This window comes from Bemisia tabaci, chromosome 4 (assembly GCF_918797505.1).
Source record: "Bemisia tabaci chromosome 4, PGI_BMITA_v3".
Lineage (NCBI taxonomy): Eukaryota > Metazoa > Arthropoda > Insecta > Hemiptera > Aleyrodidae > Bemisia > Bemisia tabaci.
In genome coordinates this window covers 13,337,147-13,360,673 of record NC_092796.1, presented here as the reverse complement: position 1 = coordinate 13,360,673, position 23,527 = coordinate 13,337,147, and the positions used below count along the sequence as shown (strand labels likewise).

At 35.8% G+C, this 23,527-nt stretch overlaps 2 protein-coding genes across 4 annotated transcripts; one reads left to right on the top strand and one right to left on the bottom strand.

The window, feature by feature from the left end:
* Window positions 1-260: 260 nt before the first annotated feature.
* Window positions 261-9,886, bottom strand: Ipk2 (Inositol phosphate kinase 2). 3 transcript variants are annotated; one of them, XM_019046087.2, is made up of 6 exons: window positions 9,757-9,886; window positions 8,288-8,479; window positions 7,149-7,325; window positions 6,359-6,483; window positions 4,977-5,112; window positions 261-3,110 (listed from the first exon to the last, which is right to left on the bottom strand). In XM_019046087.2, exons 2-6 carry the CDS (start codon window positions 8,397-8,399, stop codon window positions 2,803-2,805), a joined length of 858 nt encoding a protein of 285 aa, XP_018901632.2. In that variant the 5' UTR covers window positions 8,400-8,479; window positions 9,757-9,886; the 3' UTR covers window positions 261-2,802. The 3 variants fall into 3 exon arrangements, with proteins under 3 accessions (XP_018901632.2, XP_018901631.2, XP_018901630.2); XM_019046086.2 differs by having other exon boundaries at window positions 9,629-9,851; XM_019046085.2 differs by having other exon boundaries at window positions 9,618-9,850.
* An 8-nt stretch (window positions 9,887-9,894) lies between these two features.
* On the top strand, window positions 9,895-22,703 carry LOC109033458 (CWF19-like protein 2). The gene is given in 12 exon segments (XM_019046084.2): window positions 9,895-10,086; window positions 10,729-10,966; window positions 12,093-12,305; window positions 12,980-13,771; window positions 15,423-15,638; window positions 15,640-15,693; window positions 17,019-17,084; window positions 18,009-18,221; window positions 18,631-18,747; window positions 19,564-19,719; window positions 21,276-21,458; window positions 22,392-22,703. Coding segments are annotated over 11 exon segments (2,214 nt in total). The 5' UTR covers window positions 9,895-10,086; window positions 10,729-10,900; the 3' UTR covers window positions 22,530-22,703.
* The last annotated feature ends 824 nt before the right edge of the window (window positions 22,704-23,527 follow it).

The window sequence follows — 23,527 nt, the reverse complement described above, 5'->3', positions numbered from 1 at the left end:
GGTTTGTGTTTAGAAAAAACAAGTTCCGTAAATGGGAAGAGCAAATAAATAAAAGAGAAAATACTTATGATGGAAGTATAAAAGTAAGTAGGTGGCATGCATATGATCACTTCATTTGCTGCGTCACTGAGAACAATGGCTAAGGTCAGAAAAGGCAAAGCGTTTGGCAAAATTGCGATAAATAGTCTGCTGATTTGATATTGAGTGAAAATTAAAGAAAATAAATTAATATACCGAGGATAATGATTTTTTTGCAACTCTGAAAAAGACAAATATTGCATGGATAGAATTTGAAATTAATGAAAGTAACTTTGTAAAACATAACAACTTTAACAACTTGAACTTAATTGCAATAAATAATAAAAATTAAATAGGTAATAAAAATACAAGAGACATGACAAAATATATATATTATATCTTATAAACTTGAAAAATACAACTCTTCACCGGTATTATAATAAAAATAAACAATACTGCTCTTTTCCCTCCGTAATATTACCTATTGATAATCCTACCATTTTTAAGGTGAGCTTGAAAGAGTACATCAGACCCTTAAACCTACATTCATTTATAAAACTATAAAACTTGAAAAATTAAAAAAAAACAAAATTGGCACAACTTATTTCTGTACAACCTTTGAGGATCACTTGTTTCACAAATTTAAGAAAAAGGGGGGGGGAGGACAAATGGTAAACAATGATAGAGAGCAGACAAACATACTGATGGTGAAACTACGCGCTAAAACATGTTTTGCACAGACAGCAATGAAAAATGTTTCAAAATTTCTCTCCTACTTGATGTTTTGAAAAAGAAATCGGCATTTTCCAATTTTAACCAAGAACTCCTTCATATGCAGGAAAATAAATCAAGAAACTTTTTGAGAAATGAGTGCATGGTCTCCCATTTCTGAAAGGAGAGTTGCAATGCTGCAAACTTGAAAACGTGTCTTTTTAGCGTCACACAATCGATAGGATGAAAATCTTGGTTGCATCTTTTCGAGGAAGATGAGATGTTTCACAGACAAAAAAAGAAAATTTTTAAGACCCTTGTCTTAATCTGATATCAATGATGAGATTCTACAAAGCTAAGATTTCACAATTTGTTGAAACGTGTTTCCTTGGGTGAGGTCTAAAAACTCTTCAGGAGTCTTCTACAAAAAAGGAGCTTTCATACCTTCCAAGTCTTTCCTTTCTTTACAATACATTTTCCAAAATGGGCAACTGTTCACTTAGCTTCTACCAAAATCTAATCTTGTAAAAAATTATTGGCGCAAAATTTCCACAGAAATAAGGCTAGTAAGTGCTTCAGGTCACTCAGGTTTTTTCTTTTTAAACTTATTTTACTAAATGAAGTACTGGCAAGAATTTTTTGCAGGGTTACAATGTAGTTTTTCTTAGGTAATATCTTGTGAAAAAAACCAGACAGTTTATTAAAAATTTAAAAAATCGTTCCTGAGGGGAGAAAAAGCTAATCAAAATCCGACAGTCGATTTGACGTAGCAAGGCCATACCTGAAGCTGAGTTAAGCCAATCAGTAAATGCCTTTCCCTCGTCTGGCTACATGGTCAGAGTCCGTCAAAAATATAGTTCCATACGGATTCAATTTTTGGCATTCTCCAAACAGGGTCCTTTTGCCACTTAAATTAAAAAAAAACTGGAGAAGCTTTGTTCACTCTAAACTTTTGGAAGATTAATTTTAAACCAAAATGGGTGCCACTAACCTGTTCCAACTTAGACGATATTACATGCATGAATATTGCCTTACAAAATAATTAAAAGGAATTCAAATGTACTGATTGAAAAATAAAAAAAAAGTGAAAAGCACCATGTCTGTTTGTAAAACTATTTTACAAAACAATATCAGAGTGAGCAATGATTTTTTTCGTTTTTTTTCAGCAGTTTTTGACTTCTAATCTTGCCTCATTAAGGACTGTCCTTGCTAAGCATGAACTCCTCAATACAGTCTTATATGTAGATTTTCTATGAGAGTTTCTGAGACTCTTCTTCCCATCTAGCTACTTTTTAATTAAAAATTTCTGACAGGTTTTTTTTTAAAATACCATCACAGCTCTCCCTACAATTATGGATTGAGCTAAATATTAGAATTTATTTCGATCAACAAATTGTAAAAAAATAAAATAGAAAAGGTCCATGTTCATGCTACTAGACAATATAAAAGTATTCAAAAATATTTCTAAATAGTTACTTCGCATGATCATTCATTAGAATAAGTAGTTAAGTTCAATTTTGATCAATAGATTTAAGTAGAGCGGTCAACAAGGAACACCGATTTAATATTAAACGAGAAACGCCAATTTAATAACTCCTTCTGGTTTAAAAAAGTCAATTTGTCTTGTGCTATTGACCCCTTAGAGAAAATTCTTAAGTATTGGTAATGTTCATTACAGCTAAGTAATTATAAGAAATCAAAAGTTTTGTGGACATTTTCTGATTACTTGAAGAGTTTCCAATACTTTCCGTGGCTTTCATATGGTAAAAAATGTATGCTAATAATTAATAAAGACATATAAACGGGCACATATATGACATATGTGAAAGGCACTTGATAATACTTAAATATACTTTGCATCAAATAGCAGATCAGAACCTGAAGAAAAGCATACTTCTACAATAAAAAAGACAATATTTTTTACATAGAAAATGTGCTTTGTTCATGTAAACAGCCAGAGCCAATTGAACAAAAGGCAGAGTAAGATAGAAGAATAACAAAAATGAGGAACATTAGCATCACCTCACATCAATTACAATGTCATGGTTCCAAAACTGTGTTCTTGGTACAAAATTATGTGGCAAGGAAAGATCTAAAAATTTCAATTAAGTTTTTCAGACCATTCAAATAATTCAAGTCTAAAACGTTGGTATCCTCTACAACATGAGCAAAATCTATCATAACTGCTTTTACCATTGAGTCATCGACCGTGGATTTTGAAGTTAATCCATCAGCATCATAGACGAGCAAAATAGAGCTTGAATAGAAGGCATAGTTCTTTTGGGTTTCGAACCATCGTTTAATGCGCTCCAGCTTCTTCAGAAAAGTAAGAACCAAATTTTCATTCAGACCGTTGTCAGCATTCAGAAATGTTTTTAGCGCTGGGGGAAAAAAAATATATAACACTAAAAAGACACAAACAGAGAGAAAAACCCAATTTTATTGAGGCAAGAGCTCCATTTCAGTTTTTTCAATGATCCAATGATTACAAACTGATTGCTGTTTGATACAGTGTGTTGTCTAGACAGAGTGTTAAAGATTCTGCCAACATGCATGTAATTTCAGTATAGTACTTGAATTCTCATTCTGATGAGTTTTTCCTCTCTATAATGAGGATATCAGTTTGAAACTGATATTAAACGCACATTGGCAAAATCACCGTTCAAAACCATACTTTTCATTATGCTAATGATTGAGATTAAGATTTAAAGTGCAAGACTCAGACACTGCAGATATTACCTTTCAAACAACTTTTGAGCCCCAATTATGTTACCAAGAGAGCATGGCCGTATAATTAGGTGAAACCTATCACCTTTCTCACTTTTTGCTTTTAATGGAAAAACCTCGACACACAATTAATACACACTCTTCTTCAGTTTTGGATGGAGTTAAGAAACTAGGGTGACTCATTTCTATCTAAATAGGTCAATGCCGTAGTATAATTTCTGCAGCAGGATGCTCAGAAATGCACACATTTTTAGCACAGATTGTGAAATTAGGAGTGATTTACCTGTCCTTGCAGGAGCTATTATCATATTATTAATGTATCGTAATTTCAACAGGTCTTTTTATGATCCTTTGAGAGGAGGTGACCCTATCTTGTTGTAGCATACTGCACAATTTTTCTTTTCTTTTTTTAACACTTTATTGGCACTATGAACACTTTTTTCTAATAATTTATGTATATATTTATCATTCTACCTCTTTTTCTCTATTGCTAATAATTGTTGAATTTCTTCTTTACATTTATAAATTTAATATATTTAAATGCTGTTTATGAGTACAGCACTGAAATATGATTAACTACATTCTTTTCTTAATACATATTATTTCTTCATTGTGAGTATGATCGGTTTTTGAAAATGTTTTAATTTGTACAGAAAAAAGTGATCCTATCTTGTACCAGCACTTATTCTAGTTTTTTGGTTATCCAAATGATTTCAGACTTTCTAGATGTGTTCATCCTGATTATATAGTCACTTTCAAATAGTGGAGTGCGCTGAAATCTTATTTCTCACTCACACATTACCTGGATGCCTATTGAGCTCACAAGCGACACAAAAGCAGGTGAGGCAAGCTGCAGCTTGCTTGTTCTGCTTTCGTTGCACCGTTGCCTACGAGAATGGAGAGGCCGTAACTACGATTCTGTGACGTCACACTAGTAGATGAAACTCGGCCGCGGTTTAACACGCGTTCTTATGGGAGAACGCTTGCTGCGCGATGATTTCTTGCCGATATCTCTTTCAGGGTTGATCTGACGCAAAATTTCATAAGAACTGTTTAGAAAGAGGATGAAATTTCACTTTAGAAAACTACCTAGTTCATTTGTGACATTGTCTAAATATCGAGGAAATGAATGCGTAATACCGAAAATCGTTACTCCACTCAGATTCAAACGGGCCGCTCCAGCCGCTCGCGCAACTTCGGCTGATCGAGAGCCACTCTGATTGGTCCACGCAGCGACTGCCTCACTCATCGATGCACTGATGACCCGGAGATGCTTGTTGTTTTCGGTAAATATCTACTAGCTTGACGTCACAGAACTGACTAGTTACGGCCTCTCCATTCTCGTAGGCAACGGTTGCACCTGTAGATTCAAAGGGCAGCCAAATGATATACAAAAGAGACACAAGGTTTCATTGCACGCCACTGCTTTCAATAAGAAGCTACTCTTTGGTTTGCTGTGGAAAAAGTATGCAGCAGACCTATTAAAAAAATAATGGAGAAAAAAAGCCGAACATATATACCTGCAGGTAGTGTTGTTTTATTCAAATTCCTCCCAAAATCTTTCCCAAATTTCAGGCATCTATTGCTGGTTGGACTGTGCACTATGAATCCAGGTATGCAAAATCCAAAATCACGCTTTGATTCAATGTACTTGGCCTGGTGAAGAAAAATTTAAAAACATGGCAATTTATGGCTGCTTAAAAATGTCAATTGAAAAAATCAGTGGGTAATATAAAAATTTAGAGATAGAAAGAGACTTAGTAATAACTGCCAGGCTACGCAAATACATGGTAGCATGGTATATGTCTCAGTCATTTCCCATGAAAATAATTGTTTCCATTGAAAAATACTTGGACCTAATTGCCCTCCTCGATTTTAAGTTATTCCATTTTGCGTTTGCAAGGACTCTTCCTGAAATCATGACTGGGATATACTATGTATTTAATTTTGTGGACAAAATCGACAATTGTGACGAGAAATTAAAAAAATTGTGACTGAGTTACACATCCCAGTATATTTCAAGAGATTAAAATACTTGTGAGGGGGAAAGCAGTACATTGCATATTTGTTAAATTAAGGATCTTAATTTGAAAAGCTTGATAACATGAAGGAAACGCCACTCTCCTCGGAAAAATTTTACATTTGGAAAAAAAGTGGGGAAAGAAAGAGAAATAAAGTGCATTTGTCCTCTACTGATACTTCAAGATGCTTGAATTTTAATCAGCAATTGAATCAGCTCTGTAATTTGAAAAGACGCCTAGAATGGTCTGTGATTCAAAGTCGGAATAGCATACTTTGCGTTTTGAGCTGGTAGAGCCAGAAATTCTTAAATCGAAAAGGTTTTGTTGCAGATTACATAGTAAGATCAGCAAAAGGAATGACCAAACTTTTGTTGCCACTATCTCCGGTTCACATTACAGATGACATTTTTTCCTTAACCACACAGCTAGTAAACTTCAATCTGAAGATAAGGGTAAAATGAAGAATCTTAAAGTGTTGGCTTAGATGGAAGTTACGGGATTGACACCTTAATCACTGAAAGGGGTGCAAAACATTCATTAATATAGGTGTAAGTTTACAAATTATAGAGTAATTAGCTTGTCAACTTAGATTTATAGTTAAGCTAGGAAAGTAGGACTCTCTCGGGAAATTACTTTACTTTGAATTTTTACCGACCCGCTCTCTGCAGTTTGAAATGTAGTTATTTCAAAGTTCCTTAGATAAAAATCCCCCACCCCTCCAGTTTAGAATTAGCAATCATTACTGTAATTTTTCTGAAAAAGCTTTCACTAGGTTCTTGCAATATTACATTTTTCTTTTCTTTTCTTTTTTAGCAAAGAGCCATACGATTAATTTTTCTTAGCCTCCTTAAAATGAGAATAATGATAAAATGAGTACTTACATCTTCAGCAATTTGTTTATTCTTTGGACAGTTAGGCTCCCATGTCTGAGCTCCCATTTTCACATCCATCACACAGGGCTTTAAAAATTCATCGGTTAAGTCCTCCAATCGAATGAATGTGACAACTAAATTAAAAAAATGAGAGGTGTTTAATCGTCCCTGAGCAGAAACTTGAAAATGAGGAGTTTTCTAGAGTAGGACTCCAATGACTTGAAGACTTTTTTTCAAAATATTTAAAAAATGGAATTTTGTAAAAACACCTCCACATGCCTTTACTATGTACGTATTATTCTGCAACTTTTGGACCCAGGTGATCATTTTTTTAATGACGGGTTTAAGGATGACATAATTTTTAGTGGGGGGGGGGAGGGAGGATATCCAGCAGTGGAAGACTGTTGGATACAGTGAGAGGGGAAAATGGGTGATGTAATTTATGGACGGCCCTCACTAATGACTGGATTTCATATTATGATTTATAAACTTCAATCTAGAAGATTAAGTTTCAACATGAGTCACCCCCGAGAAAATAAAAACAACTTTGTGTTTTTCTCAAAAACAGATTTATCATTATGGAGCCTCTTTTCAGAAAACTTCTGAGTTGAACCTTATAGGAAGTAAGAGCAGGAGTAGTCTCATTTGTCTATTGGTCGTTTACAGTTAATCATACCAAACTTGAAGAAGGTTATTCAAATTTATGGTGAAACACTCAAGCCAATGTTTCTCTAACTTTCTCAGTGAAAAAAAGTACAAAGGATGCTAGAAAATACATATATTAGAAAGTACTTTTTACCTTTGTCATTCACCTTCAGATCTACAGTGCCCAAATATTTAGGAACAAAACTTTTCAATTCGGTGTGAACTGCATTATTTCTTACTGATAAATTTTCATAAAATCCTATTTCTTTCTTTCCTTTGATAGCATTGATGATAGGCTTAAGAATGCATCCGGAGTTCTCCTTCAAGATGCCTGAAAATATGCAAAAGGGTTTAGTTATTCACTTATCCAACTTACAAGATTTTAAACACCACTTTAATGATGAGGATTTAAGGAGTCAGAGCCTAATGAAAGTCACTAGAGAATGAAGGAGATGAGTGGCATTTTTGAAAAAATTAATACATCAATCATTTTGAACAGGGCACACTTCAAAGAAATAAGGGCTAGAAAATTCAAATCAAAAACTTAATTTACAGCTCTGCAATATTAATTCAAAAGTCTAATGAGGCTGTGAGGCTAATTGTCGTACTTTAGCATTAACTTGAATGCAGAGAGTATGGTTGAATAATACTGCTGCTTGAATGATACTGGTGCTGCTAAGAAGAGATAGCCAGCTTAGGTCCAACTTGAAGACAGATGATTTAAATTATGACAAAGCAGAACAGGATGTATTTACAAAAAAATTCTTATTCTTTCTTTCGACCTCTATGATGAAAAGACTGTAATGCTCTGGAGAATGAGAAAAACTTTATATTCAATGACAATCTTTCTGACATCTCTATTAATCTTGGTCGCAAAAAAAGATCATCAAACTTTTAAATCTTTAAAATTAAAAGTTCTATAAAGAAGAGAGCACACATATTCTATTAGTATCACCCGTTTTCAAGAGTGAAGCTAACTTTGTGTTTAGTATAAACAAAGGAAAATTATATTTTGGAAGTTTTTAGCAGATCTTAAATCCTTAAGTATTTCTTCTTCAGCTTTACAAAACTTCAAAGGAATTCATGTTCTTTAATTCAAGTAATTTGAATGCCTTCAGAAAAAGTGTGTCCTGCCAATATGAGAGGTGTCTTAATATTTGTTCTACATGATAATGCATCTTAGCGGCTAGAATATGTCTTCGTTCTCCTTTTGCTGAAACTAAAAGGGTTCATTTTAATTATTCAATGAAACGTAATATTACAACTCAGAAGCAATAGAAAAGTAAAATTTACCTATGGAGCCATTTGTAAAATCATGTCCCCCAACCTGATTGAAAAGTGTGGTATTTTTCGGAAGAATGTTTCCGTGATTCTGATTATCATTGGGAACAACCTTTTCAGCCATCTTGAATCAGCAGAGAAAATAATTGGATTAATGCTGAAGACAATATTGAGAGCTCATCCCATTCCTTCTAACTTTGTACGCTGGAACAGAAGACGCATCCACTAATATAAATGCTGGAAGACAAAGTATTGGTTAGATCAGCACTCATGCAGTAAGTATGTCCTTTGAGATATTAATCACTTCGAATTTTATCATTGATCGTCTTCATTAATTTTTCCATGGACCGCTAGATGTATATGGGGTAAAGTTTGCACCAAACTAGTTAAATAACTTTCAGAGAGTAATGAAGGATCTAGGTATTGTCTTTAGTTCTGCATCAAAACAAATTACAGATCTCTCTTTTCCCTCTGGAAGTTGGCCAACTTATTGAGTGTAAACTACATTCGTCAGTTGCGGTTCTGCATTGTACGAGATGCTTTCTTCTGTCTTTAATGGCTGAACTAAGTTCTGAATAATCACAATGCATGAATCACGCATGAGGATAGACACACGCACATTCAGGGGATTGACTCCAATTATGAAACTGGAAAGATTTTAAACTCTAAAATGACGTCAGGTGAAATTAAAGAAATTCCAAACAATTAAAATAGCAATGTTGGTTGAACCATACATCCAATCAACTTCGATTAAAGGGCATGGCATTATCCATGGAACACATGGCGGTTCAGACCAATGCCATAACGTTCACGTTCCGAGCAAAAAAAATTCCAAGGGTGGTAGCGTTTATGGTTGTTTTTTTACATGATTTATGCTTTACAGATTAGGATTCTGCGTAACCGCAACTTCAACCCACCTCAGGAAAGCAATATAAGCATTCCAAAGGAACGCAAATATTGGGCTGGACCACGCCAGTGAACCGGAATTAAAAAAGTGAGGCGTTTCGTCGCATTCCGTTGCATTCAGATAAATAAACAAGCCCTCAGTTGACAACTTGAGTTTTCATATGAATAACCTGAAATAGGTTGAATATTGAACAAATTCTCTGATGTTAATGCAGTTTAAGTAGACACATTAACTGACGGTTAGAATTTTATGTGAGTCATTCCCATCTCTCACAGTAAGTAATCAAACTTTTCTAAGACTTTAACAGCCAAATGTCAGGAGTCCAGCCATAGGCTAAAACTTATTCATTTGTAATTTTTGGAAATTGACATCCAAAATTTTAGAGAATATGGCTTCAAAGAAATTAATAGAAGCAAACCTTGGTGAGTTACTTACTTGCTACTTACAATCTCTGTTATCACTCATAAGGAGTAAGGAGGACAGAATTACAAGATTGGTTCTGTAATAACACCAATAGCAAAAAAACTGGGAAGGTCACGTAGTAAATGTAGGTTGGTAGGTGAAGTATTATTACCAAAAATATCAAATAGTTTAGTTTACTCGGAAACTCCTCCACTTTTTCGGTGGTAAGTTTGATAACACAATATGCAATAAATTGGGAAACACACTAATCCCTCAGGAAAATTGATAACAGATAGCAGCACTTACTCTAACCTCCCATGAAGTATGTAAACAAACTTTCAACCTCCTGAGTTTTCCTTTTCACTCTGCAGTTTCAGATTAGTGCCATTTTTCTACTCGTTCTTGAAGTTCACCCAGTTTATTAACTGAATTTTTAGCTAGAATGGGACACAAAAAAAAATCCAAACACAAGAAGAAAAAGAAGAGACATTCGTCAACTTCTGTAAGTAGTCATCATAGTCATCTGCGCCCTACGCTCACTTATTCTTACACTTATTCTTTGATCATTCTACATGATTTACGAGCATTTACGTTGTAAGTGTCATTTTCACTCTTAAGACTCAGATTTAACTTTCATTGTTTGTCAAGTCTCGGAATGAAGCTGAAGCTTTGCCTGCCGACAATAATATCTGAACCAAAAGCACAAAATGTCATTTACAGTTACCAACTGAAAGCCTTTAAACACAGCAAATATGAAGTCAATTCAGCTCATGTATGAAGCATCAAAGAATTTACTATTCGAAGAAACCACAGAGGAAGTTCTAGGTTCGATACCCCAAAAAGCTCAAACAATTCGATCACGAAACACCTAAAATGGAATGCACCGAGTTTATGGCAACACAGCTGTGCTGCACCAGAGCGTTTAGCAACAGAGATAATTGGCGTTACCTCCGTCATTGCTTACGAAAGGCAACGGCTCTGTGTGTCTGAATGGCTCGCACCTCCGCAAAACCACCTCTCATGGTGATCAACAGAATTTGTGTTTTTTGATAGTTCTCTAATTTCATACTTTTAATGTCAAAGCAAGTATAATTTGCTAGAAAACTCTGCAAGTATTAATAAGTGGATGTCTCTTTATTTTCAGTCCTCAAGTAGTGCCAGTGCTGAAGAGTGGGTAGAAACTTCCTCCAAAAGTTCATCCTCTGCCACAACTGCGTCTAACAGTACGATAGCCATTACAGGAGACTGTGCCACAAAACGTGATGACTGGATGTCCATGCCTGGATTTATCCCGGTGGTGTCAAAGGAAAAAATAAATGAGGAAAGGAACAGGGAGCGGAAAGCTGAAGGAATTGGAAGAAAAAGATAAAAAAACTTACAAAGTAATTAAAAATTTATTTCAATTTACTTTTTAGGGAAAATACATCGCTAAAGTCAATAATATCCTATTTAGTATCCAGATCATCACTCGCTGAACAGTTTCTTTTGGAGTCCTCTTTTAAACCGAGGAAAAATACAGATGATAGGTTTTTGTTTTTTTTTTTGTAAAAAAAGAAGCTTAAAAGATATTCCTGAAATATGCAAATCTCTGGGGGGATCTCTGTCAGTGTCACAATGTCACAGGCAGTTGGTGAGTTTCAAATGAAGCATTGACAAGTTGTCTGCCGCGCCAGTTGTATCAACTGGCAGTGAGAGTTCCATAAGCACCACGATAGTTGATTCGACCAGGATGCAATTGCTTGTGTTGAACATTCATCGGTCTTTGGAGCCTTGCACATCCTTATGAATGACAATTGGTATGTCCCCAAGGGCAAGATAGATGGCTGAAGTTTTGTGCTTTATTTTGGGAGGAAATATCGTTGTAGGCAATATGTCATGGATTCTCTTTTATTGATCAATGTAGCCACTGGAGCATTCCATTGTTCACCATTTGAGAACGCAGAATCCCTAGATCAGTCTTATGTTGTTATAGTCATTGAATTGGAGGTTTGGTTTCCCACCCCTGAAGTGGTGGTTTGTATTACAGAATATATCGATCAACTCTAAACAATGATCGGTGGTGCTGAATCCTTTGGTAAAGGGCTCTATTAGTCGTCACGTCAGCATTAATTGATTAGTTTAAGAACGCAGCTTGATGATCGGTTTATCATTTTAAAAAAAACCTTTTTATGTCCCTCTCCTAGGTCCAGCGCTGTAAGTACTAAGTTTGACTTCACATCTGGTTTTTTCATCCAATCAAAATGATACACTACTTAATCTTGCTACATTTATTTTGTGCTCAAGGTGTAGTAAAAATCTTTTGAATGATCCCTTATTATTAAAAAACAAAATTCTGCATTTTAAATCACATCAAAAAAAAAAAAAAAATTGTAATGATTTTCCATCACAATCTTTGAATACCTTGTAATAATAAACAAAAAGTTGTAAGTATCAAAATTTAAATTGAATGACAAGTGACATCATTGATATGATTATAGTTTTCATCATCATAACTTTTACTATTTTTAGCCTGGAGAAAGTGACCGTGAGTTAAATCCATATTGGAAAAATGGAGGAACAGGTGTACCAGAAGAGGACAAAAAATCTGCTGAGCCGAAATTAACCAGTGTTGACGTTGGTGATCGAGGACTAGAATGGCTGCGAAAAGCACTTGTGCGGACACAAGAACAAGCAGAAGCGGAAGGGAGAAGTCTTGAAGATGTAGCAGTAGAGAGATGGGGGGTAAGCATCAATTTTGATTTTGAAAGGTGTATACAACTTACCGGTTGAAGGTTTACGTTGAATTCTATTTTCACATCTCGTAAATAGGAAAGGATAGAAAATGAACTTTATAAAGAGCTAAGTTGAAAAATTCTTTTGAGAAATGTGTTATACAATAAAAGTTATTTCAGTTTAACAACTTGGCACGAAAATGTACACCCGAATTTGCTGTCCGTTCATGACTGTCCATTAAAGGAAAGGACGGAAGTGCTGAAAAATTCAAAATTTAGATATAAGTACAAGTGTTGATAGAAGTTTTCGAAGAACATTTTTTAGCCCATTCTGAAATTTTTTAATTCCTGAAATGAATTGCAATTTGTATTTCAAAATGTGCTTTTTGGTTTAAAAGGTAGGTATTAAAGGTTCAATTTGCCATGTTTGCCATTGGCACAAAAATATAGTAACTGCTCTCATATTATCCTTTTGAATACTTAAAAGTATTTTTCATGGCAGAGTCAAGTTGTGATGTTTCAACCCAACCTACAAAAATTGTTTGCCTAAAAAAATTTTCTGCCATAAACTTTAATCTACTCTTCTACCAATGGTCTCATTTTTAACATCGATTTTGACTAATTGAATTCTTGTCATCCGCTGATTGAATGATTTTAAGATTTGATTTTGGTTTTATTTTACAGTCATTAAACAAGTTGTACGAGCTGATAGAAGAGGCAGAAAAGCAAAGTAAACGGAGTAAATCTTCTAGAGGCCAGGAAGCATCGAGAAGCTCAAGAAAAGGAGATAGGAATCAGCGTGGAGAAGATGAAAGGCACAGTAGATCCCATAGAAAACGCAAAAGCAGGTCTCGTGACAGGAGACGTGAGTCCTCGGATAGCAGTGATGAACGATATCACAGGAAGCACAAGTCCTCTAAAAAACGAAGTCAGGAATACAGTTCTGACAGTAGTAACGATGATAGACTCAGCAAGAATCGCGGTGGGAGTAAGTCTCGAGAGAAGCGACATTGGGACCCAAGCTCTGATAGTGATAGTGAGGATAAATCTAGTAGAAAGCGAAGGAGTAGGAGTGGATCAAGAGAAAGTAGAAGGAGATACTCTGACAAAGCAAAATATCATAAAGACAAGAGGAAAAGTGATGACCAATCAAAGAAGTTCCAAGCACCGAAAGATGATGATGACTTTACCTTTGGCAGTCATCCACAAACTAATATTAGCAAAAGTTCGACGATCCATGGGCAAAGCAGACCATCGTGGAGGAAAAGTGATGCTAGTAATAGAAAATCGCCTGGATGGTCTCCCAGTAGAGAATTACCTTCTGAACAGAAGACTATTGTTAAAACAAGGGAGTCCCCTCCAACTACTCCCATTTCGAGCGTCAGTGGAGATCAAAATCCTTCAGAGGAGACTAAAATTCTCACCGAGAATGAACTGGCAGCCAAAATGATGAAAGCAGAACTCATAGGGAATGATGTAAGTATTTGATTCCTCTCAGAGTGGGCCTGTTGCAAACTTTTGCTAGAACAAAAATAAGAGTTGTTCTTTATAGATGATGTCTCAAAAATCACGATGAGCGCATCGACAAACTCAGAAATGCACCCATAACTTCACTATCTGCGTAAGAAGTTTGCATTTTTGCAAAAAAGGATACTACGGCACAGGTGAACATTTCGTTAGAAGAGTCATTCCATTCAATCACTGCTCAACATGCTTGACGTTTCTGCGCGCAAGTTGAGGAGAGCACGAGGTCAATCATGGCGGATATCTATCAACGCGAGGAAAATGTGAATGTAAACACGCCCATTGTTATCAGGTGGCTAGAATCATTATCTGGTCAAATATGTTTTGGCAGATTGGCGTCGGCTATTTTGAATGTTGTGTATTATCCTTGTGAGCAAGGGTTGGATGGAATGACTCCTCTTACAAAATTTTCACCTGTACCGTGGTATCGTTTTTAAGGCGGGAAACTCAAAAAATGCAAATTTTCTTATGCAAATTGTGATGTAAGGAGTGCATTTTAAACTTTGTCAATGAGCTCATCGTGATTTTTGAGACAGTTACTGATAGAAACAACACTTATTTTTGCTCTAGCAAAAGTTTGCAACTGGCACATTGTTTATCCTTGTATTTAACCTCTGTCAATAAGCCATTTATTTAATTTTGGTAATACGATGAATGAGTCAGTTGAGCGAATCACAGATTGTTATTCAAATCATATAGGTTAGTTAAAAAATAATATAAACTGTAAATGCAAACGCATGCATCACCAACGGATAGCATGGAAGCACTTCCATTTACACTACTATTGGGCATGACAATATTAATCAACATGTTCCTCAAAGAATGATTTCATCATCAGTCATCATTAATATCGAACGTAATAACTTGACATTCGGACAAGTAACATAATTTTTACCACTCCATTAGTTTTGACCATCATAAACTTATTTACACAATGAGTTCATTGTGCCTATCACAGAATTGTGTTTCAATGCTTTGAGCTTACAGACAGCAAGAAATAATAAAATCTGTCTAAACGCCAAGTTTTTACTTCCAATATTGAGAAAGGAAATCTTCATTTCCCTTAATATATGTATTTCAGTATTTTATACTCAGCTCAATTGAGGCACTGGATGCAAAAAGGGTTCTTGATTGCGGTGTTTCAGAATCTTTGTTGCTAATTAATCACTTAGAGAAGAATTTATTGGGTGATTTCGCAAGAATTCTCTTCATAGAAAATTGTAAAATCATGAGGAATATTTAGTGAAATGGATGCATTCTCTTTCCTTACAACGAATGAAATATTAGAGGAGACTCTGAAATACTGCAACCGAGAAGTGCCCTTTTCGCATACAGTGCCTCAATTATGCAAAGTGCCAAGTTTTGACTTAGAATTTTCTCGGACACAGTTTTAATAGATTTCACTTTTTTGATCGGCTACATTCGAACTTTGTTTTGATCTGAGGATGCATTATTTTTATCAAGACCTGAGCTGTATCTGCCATTTAACCTTTCTTTTTTAGGAATCAGTAGTTTATTTGCTAATAACTTGAGTCATTCCTGTTAGCATGATTTGTTTTCTGTTGATGCTTTCTTGTAACTTTGCGAGTTATTTATCTGTTAGGCCTTGGTGGCAAAATTGAAGAAACAATTGGAAGAGGCACGTCAGAGAAACAAAGCAGGAGGCAGCCAGGCATCCCGCAGCCGAGCAACTGAGGAGGTTGTTGTTCTGACCTCCACAGACAAAAGAGGTTTCACAAAACCTTTATCTTCCTCAGAAAATCCCTATGGAGACGGCCGTGGTAAGAAACGAAAGGAAAAGGTTTCTACTCATCAAGCTGGGTAAACGTGAGAGATACTTTGCTGATGATGATAAATATACCCTTCAAAATATGGTAAGAAAATCTTGCTCTAACTTCTGTTGTTTTTCATAGGTATTTTATAGAGGTTTTGATTCAACACTCATGCGAAATGAGGAAAACCTTGCTCGAAGTTCATCAGGCTTAAATGGACCACTAGACAAGGTACGAATTTCAGCATTCTGATACATGTTTCATAATTAAAATTTCACGTAGAACACGATGCGAACAACAAAAATTACCGAAATTAAATACTTACGAAGATATTCAATGATTCTTGATGCGTGAATTCAAACCACCCGCTCATGAAAACTCAATGCTCTGCGTGATTCATATCGCGCGCTAAACGTTATCATGGCAGTCTCAGCGCTATAAAATTCTGGCAACCTCAATCTTGACGCTTTGGATCAGCTGTAGCAAATTGCCTATAGTTTGAACAACACATGGTGGGAAATGAACATTACTCGATTGAGAAGCTTGTCATGACAACGTTGTAGTGCGCGATTTGACTCACGTAGAGCTTTGAGTTTCTTGTAAGCGGGCAGTTCAAATTCCTCGTCACCAGTGTGAAATACAAATGTTAATATCTTTGTCAGGAGTTGGTTTCAGTAATTTTCGTTGTGTGAATCGTATTCTGCGTGAAATTCTGGTTACGAAACATGTATCAGATTGCTCAAATTCAGACCTTGTCTAGTGGTCCATTGTAAATTGTGCTCTGAAATTCAGGTTTAGAAGCCAAAAATGAGGGTTGCAGGCTTTTCACAAAAATTTACAAACTGGTGTAGCCCTGATTGCTGCTTTATCCTTGCTTTCTTTTCAACTCCATGTTCTTGAATGAAAAATCTTCAGTACCTCTTGAGCATCGTAAATGGCTCCTAAAAATTAGGCTCTTCAGCCAAGAATTTAAAACTAGCAACGAACGTTTTAAGTAATTTTTGCCTCTCTTTGAAAATTATCATCCCTCAAACCTAAACTAAACTACCAAAAACTAAAGTCATGTAGAAGAAAGAAATTATCGGAAAAACTACCTGTGCTGTGTTTTGAATTCATTGAATAATTTAAATTCAAATTTTTACCGTCAAACCAAATGTCCCCCCCGCTTATCTGATAAAAATTGGTGAACAAGCCAAGGGGAAACTCAATGTTTTATTTTGGCTCAATAGCATTTTTGAGTTGTACACAGAGTGTTTTTCCAGATTGATTCAGACTGGTGCTGTAATTCAGAAAGTAAGCAACCTGGTGAGTAGCTCTTGGTCTCACTTGGAAATAGATGTTTAAAAAAATTTATTGAGACATTAGACTTTCCTATCATTTAAAATTGCTGATAAAACTCGTACCAAAATTGTATTTCTTGTTTTCAGTTCGAACGGGAGAAACTAGACACAGTCGAGGATTCAAACGCTCTTTTTGCCAAGCTTGCTTTTAAGGTTAGTTTCTTGTTTTGTCCTCTCTATTTTACCATGAAAGATTTTCAAAAGAATCATAGTCCAAATACTTTTGTGCAACTGAAAGTTCGAGTTATAATATTTCAATCTGCTCACAGCATTCATACCTCAGCCAACCTAAGTCAAACATTTCTTACGTAATCTTAATCCTCTAAAACGATCCTGCAAATTAGTTAAATTTCGACTGATGCAGTATGGAATGGAAAATTTGTTCAAATGATGATAAACATTAGTATTGGAATAAAACAGATTAGTAGACAACGTTTGAAAAAAAGTCGTGCCTTGTCTCCATAGAATATCACAATGAGAATAATTCTCATTGTGATATTCTATTCATTGTTGATGCCTGAACTTCTAGTTGCTCTTATAATTATTATAAGAGCAACTAGAAGTTCAGGCATCAACCCCATAGTAGAATTTAAGATTAAGATTAGAATAGGCCATTAAACGAAGTTTGAAACCAAGAATTATCATTGCACATGTTTTCTTTTGTTGACTCCTGGAGACCACAATTTTTTTCCAAATTATACTAACTAGTGAAAAGTCAGCGTTGTGTATGTTTGTAAATTCAAACTTTGACATGCCCAAGAAGCCAAGTCAAACCTAGTAACCCATGCTCAAATGAAAGTGGGCGTCGAACTAATCTCAGTCTGTTTTATGACGAAAAAGTTTTCTTCACTGCACTGTCTTCACCCAGACAAGCCATTGAGTTATTTTATTGAATTTTCTCTGGAAGTTTTGAATGAACATTTGATTAAGAAAAACGTCTCTCGGTTCTTTAATTCGAACCTTATTGAGGTGTTCATTTTGATGTTACGTTTCTCCCACAAGTATTTTATAGAAATACAAATTTTTATTGGGTAAATCTGGCAATTTATTTTTCACATTACCTTTTATATTTTACAGAGTAAAATTGGGGAGGATGATGGAGCTTTTGATATGGAGGATGTTTTTATGGAGCAAGCGTCTCGTAAAGACTCAAACCAAAAACTTGAAGAGAAGCAGCGGAGTCAGGCTATTGCAAAACATAAACAAACTCAAAGAGTTCTCGAGAGCTGCATCCATTGCTTAGAAAGCGAGAAAATGCTGAAACACACCATCATTGATATTGGTAACAAAGTAAGTAACAACATTCACGGAGAATTCTAGAGAAATCCCCAGAATGTCGGGCTTTATGATCATAGGGGCGTTCTTGGTTGCTACATGGCTCAACCTCCAACAGGTATTCTCCGCCCTCAGAGGACCACTTTGCAGCAACAAAAATCTGGGTAATATGTAATGAAAAAATCTGAAGATAGAAGGCTCAGCGAAAGATTATATCTTGCTATCAGCCAAAAAAACATGAATATCAGTTTAGTAGATCTTCAGATATAATTCCAAAAAAGGATACAATTTTGAGAATAGGAAGCTTCTACTCAATAATGACAATGCTGTTTTTCTGTCTTTGACTCTAAAGCACAGCAGAATGTGATTTCAGGGATTTTTGCTCAGACAACCCTCTAATGCAGCCTTATTTTCCCTTTGACAGTGTTACCTGTGCGTACCATCTTTTCGATCCTTGTCAGAGGGCCATTGCTTAATTGTTCCCTCCTACCATGTTGCCTGCGCCACGCAGTTGGATGAAGAAGTTTGGGAAGAAATGCAGGTAAGTTAGTGAGCGCATGATTTCTGACAACGTTCCGGATCCTATCAAACCTAATTTGCCACAGATTGCACTACAGTGTTCTGGAAAAACATCTATCAATTAAAGACAACCAGTCTCTATAAGTCTACAAACAAATACCAATGGCCACACTTTAAGTATGCGCCATCCAAAAATTTTGCATCCGATCCTATTACAAGTTCTCAGAATTTACAGCATTTCCGACAAAATGAAAATTTTAAGCAGAGACTGTGCTAACCTGCGTTGCTCACTCAGCAAAATAAAAAGCGAAAAAGTGGTTTTGAGTATTTTTGTCAATTTACAATCTAAAAAGGAAATGGGAAAAATACGGGAAGAAAAATGCGTACAGGTTTTGAAGCCTTTGTTAGTCCTTGAATATTCTTATAACTAGGAAAATTGCCTAAATGTAAGAACTCGCTCACCTTAGACACGAGGGCAACATTTTCAGTGTTTTATGTCCCCGTCGGTCCAAGAATCAGATTTTGATATTTCCAAAGAACCCCCCGGTGTTCATACAAATAAGTTGCCAATGGTTTAGTTGATATTTTTGTGAGCACAGAAGGTGTGAAGTTTCATCATGATCGTGCGATTCTATGCCACGAACACAGGAGAAACGATTTAAATAGCTCTCTCTTAAAACTACGTTTTGTTGACTGTAGGTGAACATCAAAACCCTATAGCTTTAGTTCGGTTTGACATTTTGTGTAATTTCTGTTCAAAAATATTCCAAGAAATTTACTCTAATCCCATTCATATTAGATCTGCCCTTTCTCCTCGTGATAGACCTCTCTTTTTCAGAACTATCGCAAAAAGCTGACAAAACTCTTTCTCTCGCAAGATGAGGATGTTGTGTTCTTCGAGACTGCAATGGGTTTCAGCCGTCTACCTCACATGGTGTTGCACTGCGTCCCCATGCAAAAGGAAATCGGCGATATGGCACCCATTTATTTCAAGGTAAATCCAATTTTCACGCGGATTTTTTTCTGCGCACCTGTTTATTCTAGCAGTTTACGTCCACACGTTTTTTCGGCAGGGAAGTTTTGGTCCACTTACCAATTGAGACCCAAAGTTAATTTGTCCACATGAAAATACTGACGACAATTGCTCACGAAGTTTTTGGATGAAAATGTGCAACATCTTTAAAGAATAAGGTTTTGCTTGTTTTTGTTTTTGTTTGTTTGGCCCAATGTAGAAAAATGTATAATTGAGATTTTTGGTAAAAATGGGAGAGCGTCAATTCCATGAGGGAAAATTCACTAAAACTGTCTACACCTTTTCGGTGCAACAGGACCTAGTTATCTTTCAAGAAAATCCCATCTTCTTATACCTGAATCGGATAAACCGTTTGATTTGCCTCAGCTGAAGGCTCTCCGATTTTTCCTGTGTACGATAACTTCGTGACGGCGCCGACGTGCCGCGGCTCTTCGAGCTACTATTTCGCCATGGAAGTTTTGCAAAGTATCATATGAGATTGAAGGCACCTCAACGTATCAGGATTGATGGCATCTTTCAAAGCTCGAAGTTCCCTCGCAAATTAAATCGAGTGACGACGACATGAAGAGAGCGGTAGTCAAAAAACTTAATAAGTCCTAGTATCTGTATTCAATAACGTTTAGCATGATTTTTGAAGTACATAAGAGTAGAAAGTGACTTGATTCAAGCAGAAATGTGCTCATATTTACCGCCGAGAAGATTTCCTTTTGAATCAATAAAGAAAATAATGCTTGTTTAAAGAAGAAAAGATGCTTTTGTAAAAAGAAAAGACACATCAAGCAGAAACCTGCTTTCATTCAGCTATTTTATTCTTGATTCATAATAAAATTTACTTGATGGTATACTGAAGAATGTTTCTGCCTAAATTGAGTCACTTTTTTCTCCAATGAAATTCAAATAAATATGCCAAACGTTATTAAATACGGATGCTAGGACTTGGTGAGTTTCTGGACTACCGCTCTCTTTTTGTGGCGAAGTATCTTCATTCATTTTGTGACGGAAGCTTCGTACTCTTAAAAGATGCTTGTCTTTCTCACTATGTTGGAGCGCCTTCAATTTCGTATGATACTTTGCAACACGTGTGTTGTGAAATAGTTGCTTGAGGCACCGTGGCACGACGCGGCGGGCGGGCGCGGGCGGCCAGCGCGATACGCGCATTAGCGCCTACGAACCTAACAGGGATACTTCAAGCATTGCGCAATGCGTGAAGTATCCCTGTAGGTTTGTAGGCGTTTCCCGCTGGCAGCACGCCACTCCGCTATGTTAGGCTCTAATATTTAAACTCGTGGAGTCAGCGTTTTTCAACTCATGATTTTGAGATGTTTGATATTCCGTGCATAGTATTTTAATGCGTTATCTACTTTTTAAATCATTTTAATACCCCTATTTTTCTTAATGAAGGTGTCCGGAATTCAACCATCTTGAAGAGTGACTATATTTCATGGTGACTTTTACAGTTTCTCTTTGCCGCACTGTCACTCTTCCGTCCTTCATTTGTTCATAACATTTATTTTCAGAAAGCCATTTTGGAGAGTGAGACGGAATGGGCCCAGAACAAGAAAGTGGTTGATCTGTCCCAAAAAAGTGTTCGACGTGCCATTCCTAAGGGTCTTCCTTACTTCGCTGTCGATTTTGGATTGCAGGGTGGCTTTGCACATGTAATTGAAGATGAGAAATTATGGCCACGCAACTTTGCACAGGTAAATTCTGTCAATATGTAGCTACTAACGGAACAAAGGACCTTGATCCACAAATTGGAAGGTGACCTGTCGATACTAGAGCATAGAGAGATGCTGTTAGAGCTGTTAGGGCCAAAAAATCACCAAAAATTTCAAATCCGCTCGGAGTTTTGGAGTTCATAGTTCCAAAAGCCTAGTTTCGAGAAAGAGCCTTTTGAAACAAATCCTGATCTGCCGTATTTAGAGGCAAAATTGTTGGATTGTAATCCAACTTTATACCCTTCATTGCTAGAAAAGTGAACTAAACCACGTGAAATTAATTCTTGAGGTTGTTCTAGAGAATTAACTGTTGAAACCTTAAAATTCGCTTTTTCGACACAACTCGACAAAGTTGTGCAACTAAAAATTTTGACTTTAAGGACTTAGGCCTTTTTTTTCCATGGGAGGTCACACGTTAACAATAGATCTCAGGTAAGATAAGAATTTATATCCCGGAAGACATGTTCAAAATCTCCAGTGAGATATGTTGAAAATGTTTGAAATCACCTCACAAGTGAGTGCCTAGCATTCATCATTTACATTTGAAACCGCTAATTTAAACTTTTTTCCTCTGTATGAACCAAAATCAATAAAAAAAATCAAACATTTTCCTCTAGAAAGACCGGAAATTCAATTTTATGAAAATTGTTTTCCTCCTTTGATAAATAGAACTTTCGTGATCAGCAGGAAAATTCAATTCTCCGAGAAAATTATTTTCCTCCTTTGATTAATAGAACTTTCGTGATCAGCAGGAAAATTCAATTCTCTGAGAAAATTATTCCATTATGAAGCAGACTAAAATTAGTTTAGTGCTTGCTTTTACTGTGGTTGGGTTTTTCGTCCAGCAGAAGATTTGAGTATTTTCAGTTTTACCATGTAAAATTCATTGTATTTTATGTTTATTTTCTTTCGCAGAATATAATTGGAGGAATGTTAGATCTGGACCACACCATCTGGCGCAAAGAGCGACCAGAAAATTTTGAAGATATCAGACGAAAAGTCGTAGCTTTTACTAAATTGTGGCGTGACTTTTCCAAGGAAGAAAAGAGCTAAATATTAAATCCGGGAGATGATTCATTTCTTGACCAGAAAAATCAGCGGATCTTCTTGTAAAAACTGATCAATCCTATTTGTAAATATGTATTTTCACGGTCTGTATATTTGTTGCTTTAAATGTAAAAATGATGTTTGCAACTCTGAAAACAGAATCCAAAACAGTTTTTTAAATATTTTCTAATTTTTTTGCATTTTAAAAATCCCTCCCTTCAAAATAAAATATCCTAACTTCTGAGTAATGTGCCCAGGTTTAAAAGAATGCTGAAATAAATATTAAACGTTATTTTGAGGAGAATAGCTTTATTGTTAGGTACCTTCAAAACAGAATCAGTAATGCAGGTTTGCTCCTCTTCGAACAGGAAGATGGGTAACTATGTTAAACCAACAACAATGTAACGAGCTCAAAAAGATAAGACTCCTAGCAGTTTTATATCCAAATTAAATAGAAATACTCTGACAGGCACGCAGGCAAGTTAAAATATTTTCAGCCCTTTGGAAAATATCGATCTCTGAAGTTTGACTTTTTTCAGATGTGGAGAGAAAAGCATGACTTAATACATGAGTTCTGGGGACTTCAGCACATACTATTCATTTATCACTCCTTAATGGATGATTATTTTTCAAGTTTTTTCCACAATTTTTCAGCAGGTATTTTCAATTGTTAAAGAAGTTTCAGGCAGTCAATTGGCCATGAGATAAAAATAATAACTCGCTGCAATGAGGCTACTGAGAGGTTCTTTTGCCCTAACTTAATGAATATTCATTCAAGCAAACTTCTTTAACTAACTTTCATTTTAATTTGATTGATTTAATCCAGAGTTACAATTACAATGTAAAGATCTAAGTGCTGATGAGTGATACATATGAGAGGATTAATCGGATGACATTAAATTTTCTGCCTTAACACAGAGTATAATTAAAGACCAGTTTGACTTAAGGGGGACCCGTAATACGAATTTCAGTAAATAACTATCGTATTTATTCGTGGATAATGT

Coding starts and splice junctions, on each gene's coding strand:
- Ipk2 (XM_019046087.2), bottom strand. CDS start 8,399: ATGGCTGAAAAGGTTGTTCCCAATGATAATCAGAATCACGGAAACATT. Junction 7,326..8,287: donor TTTTACAAATGGCTCCATAG/GTAAATTTTACT, acceptor GCATATTTTCAG/GCATCTTGAAGGAGAACTCC. Junction 3,111..4,976: donor TAAAACAACACTACCTGCAG/GTATATATGTTC, acceptor TTTTTCCCCCAG/CGCTAAAAACATTTCTGAAT.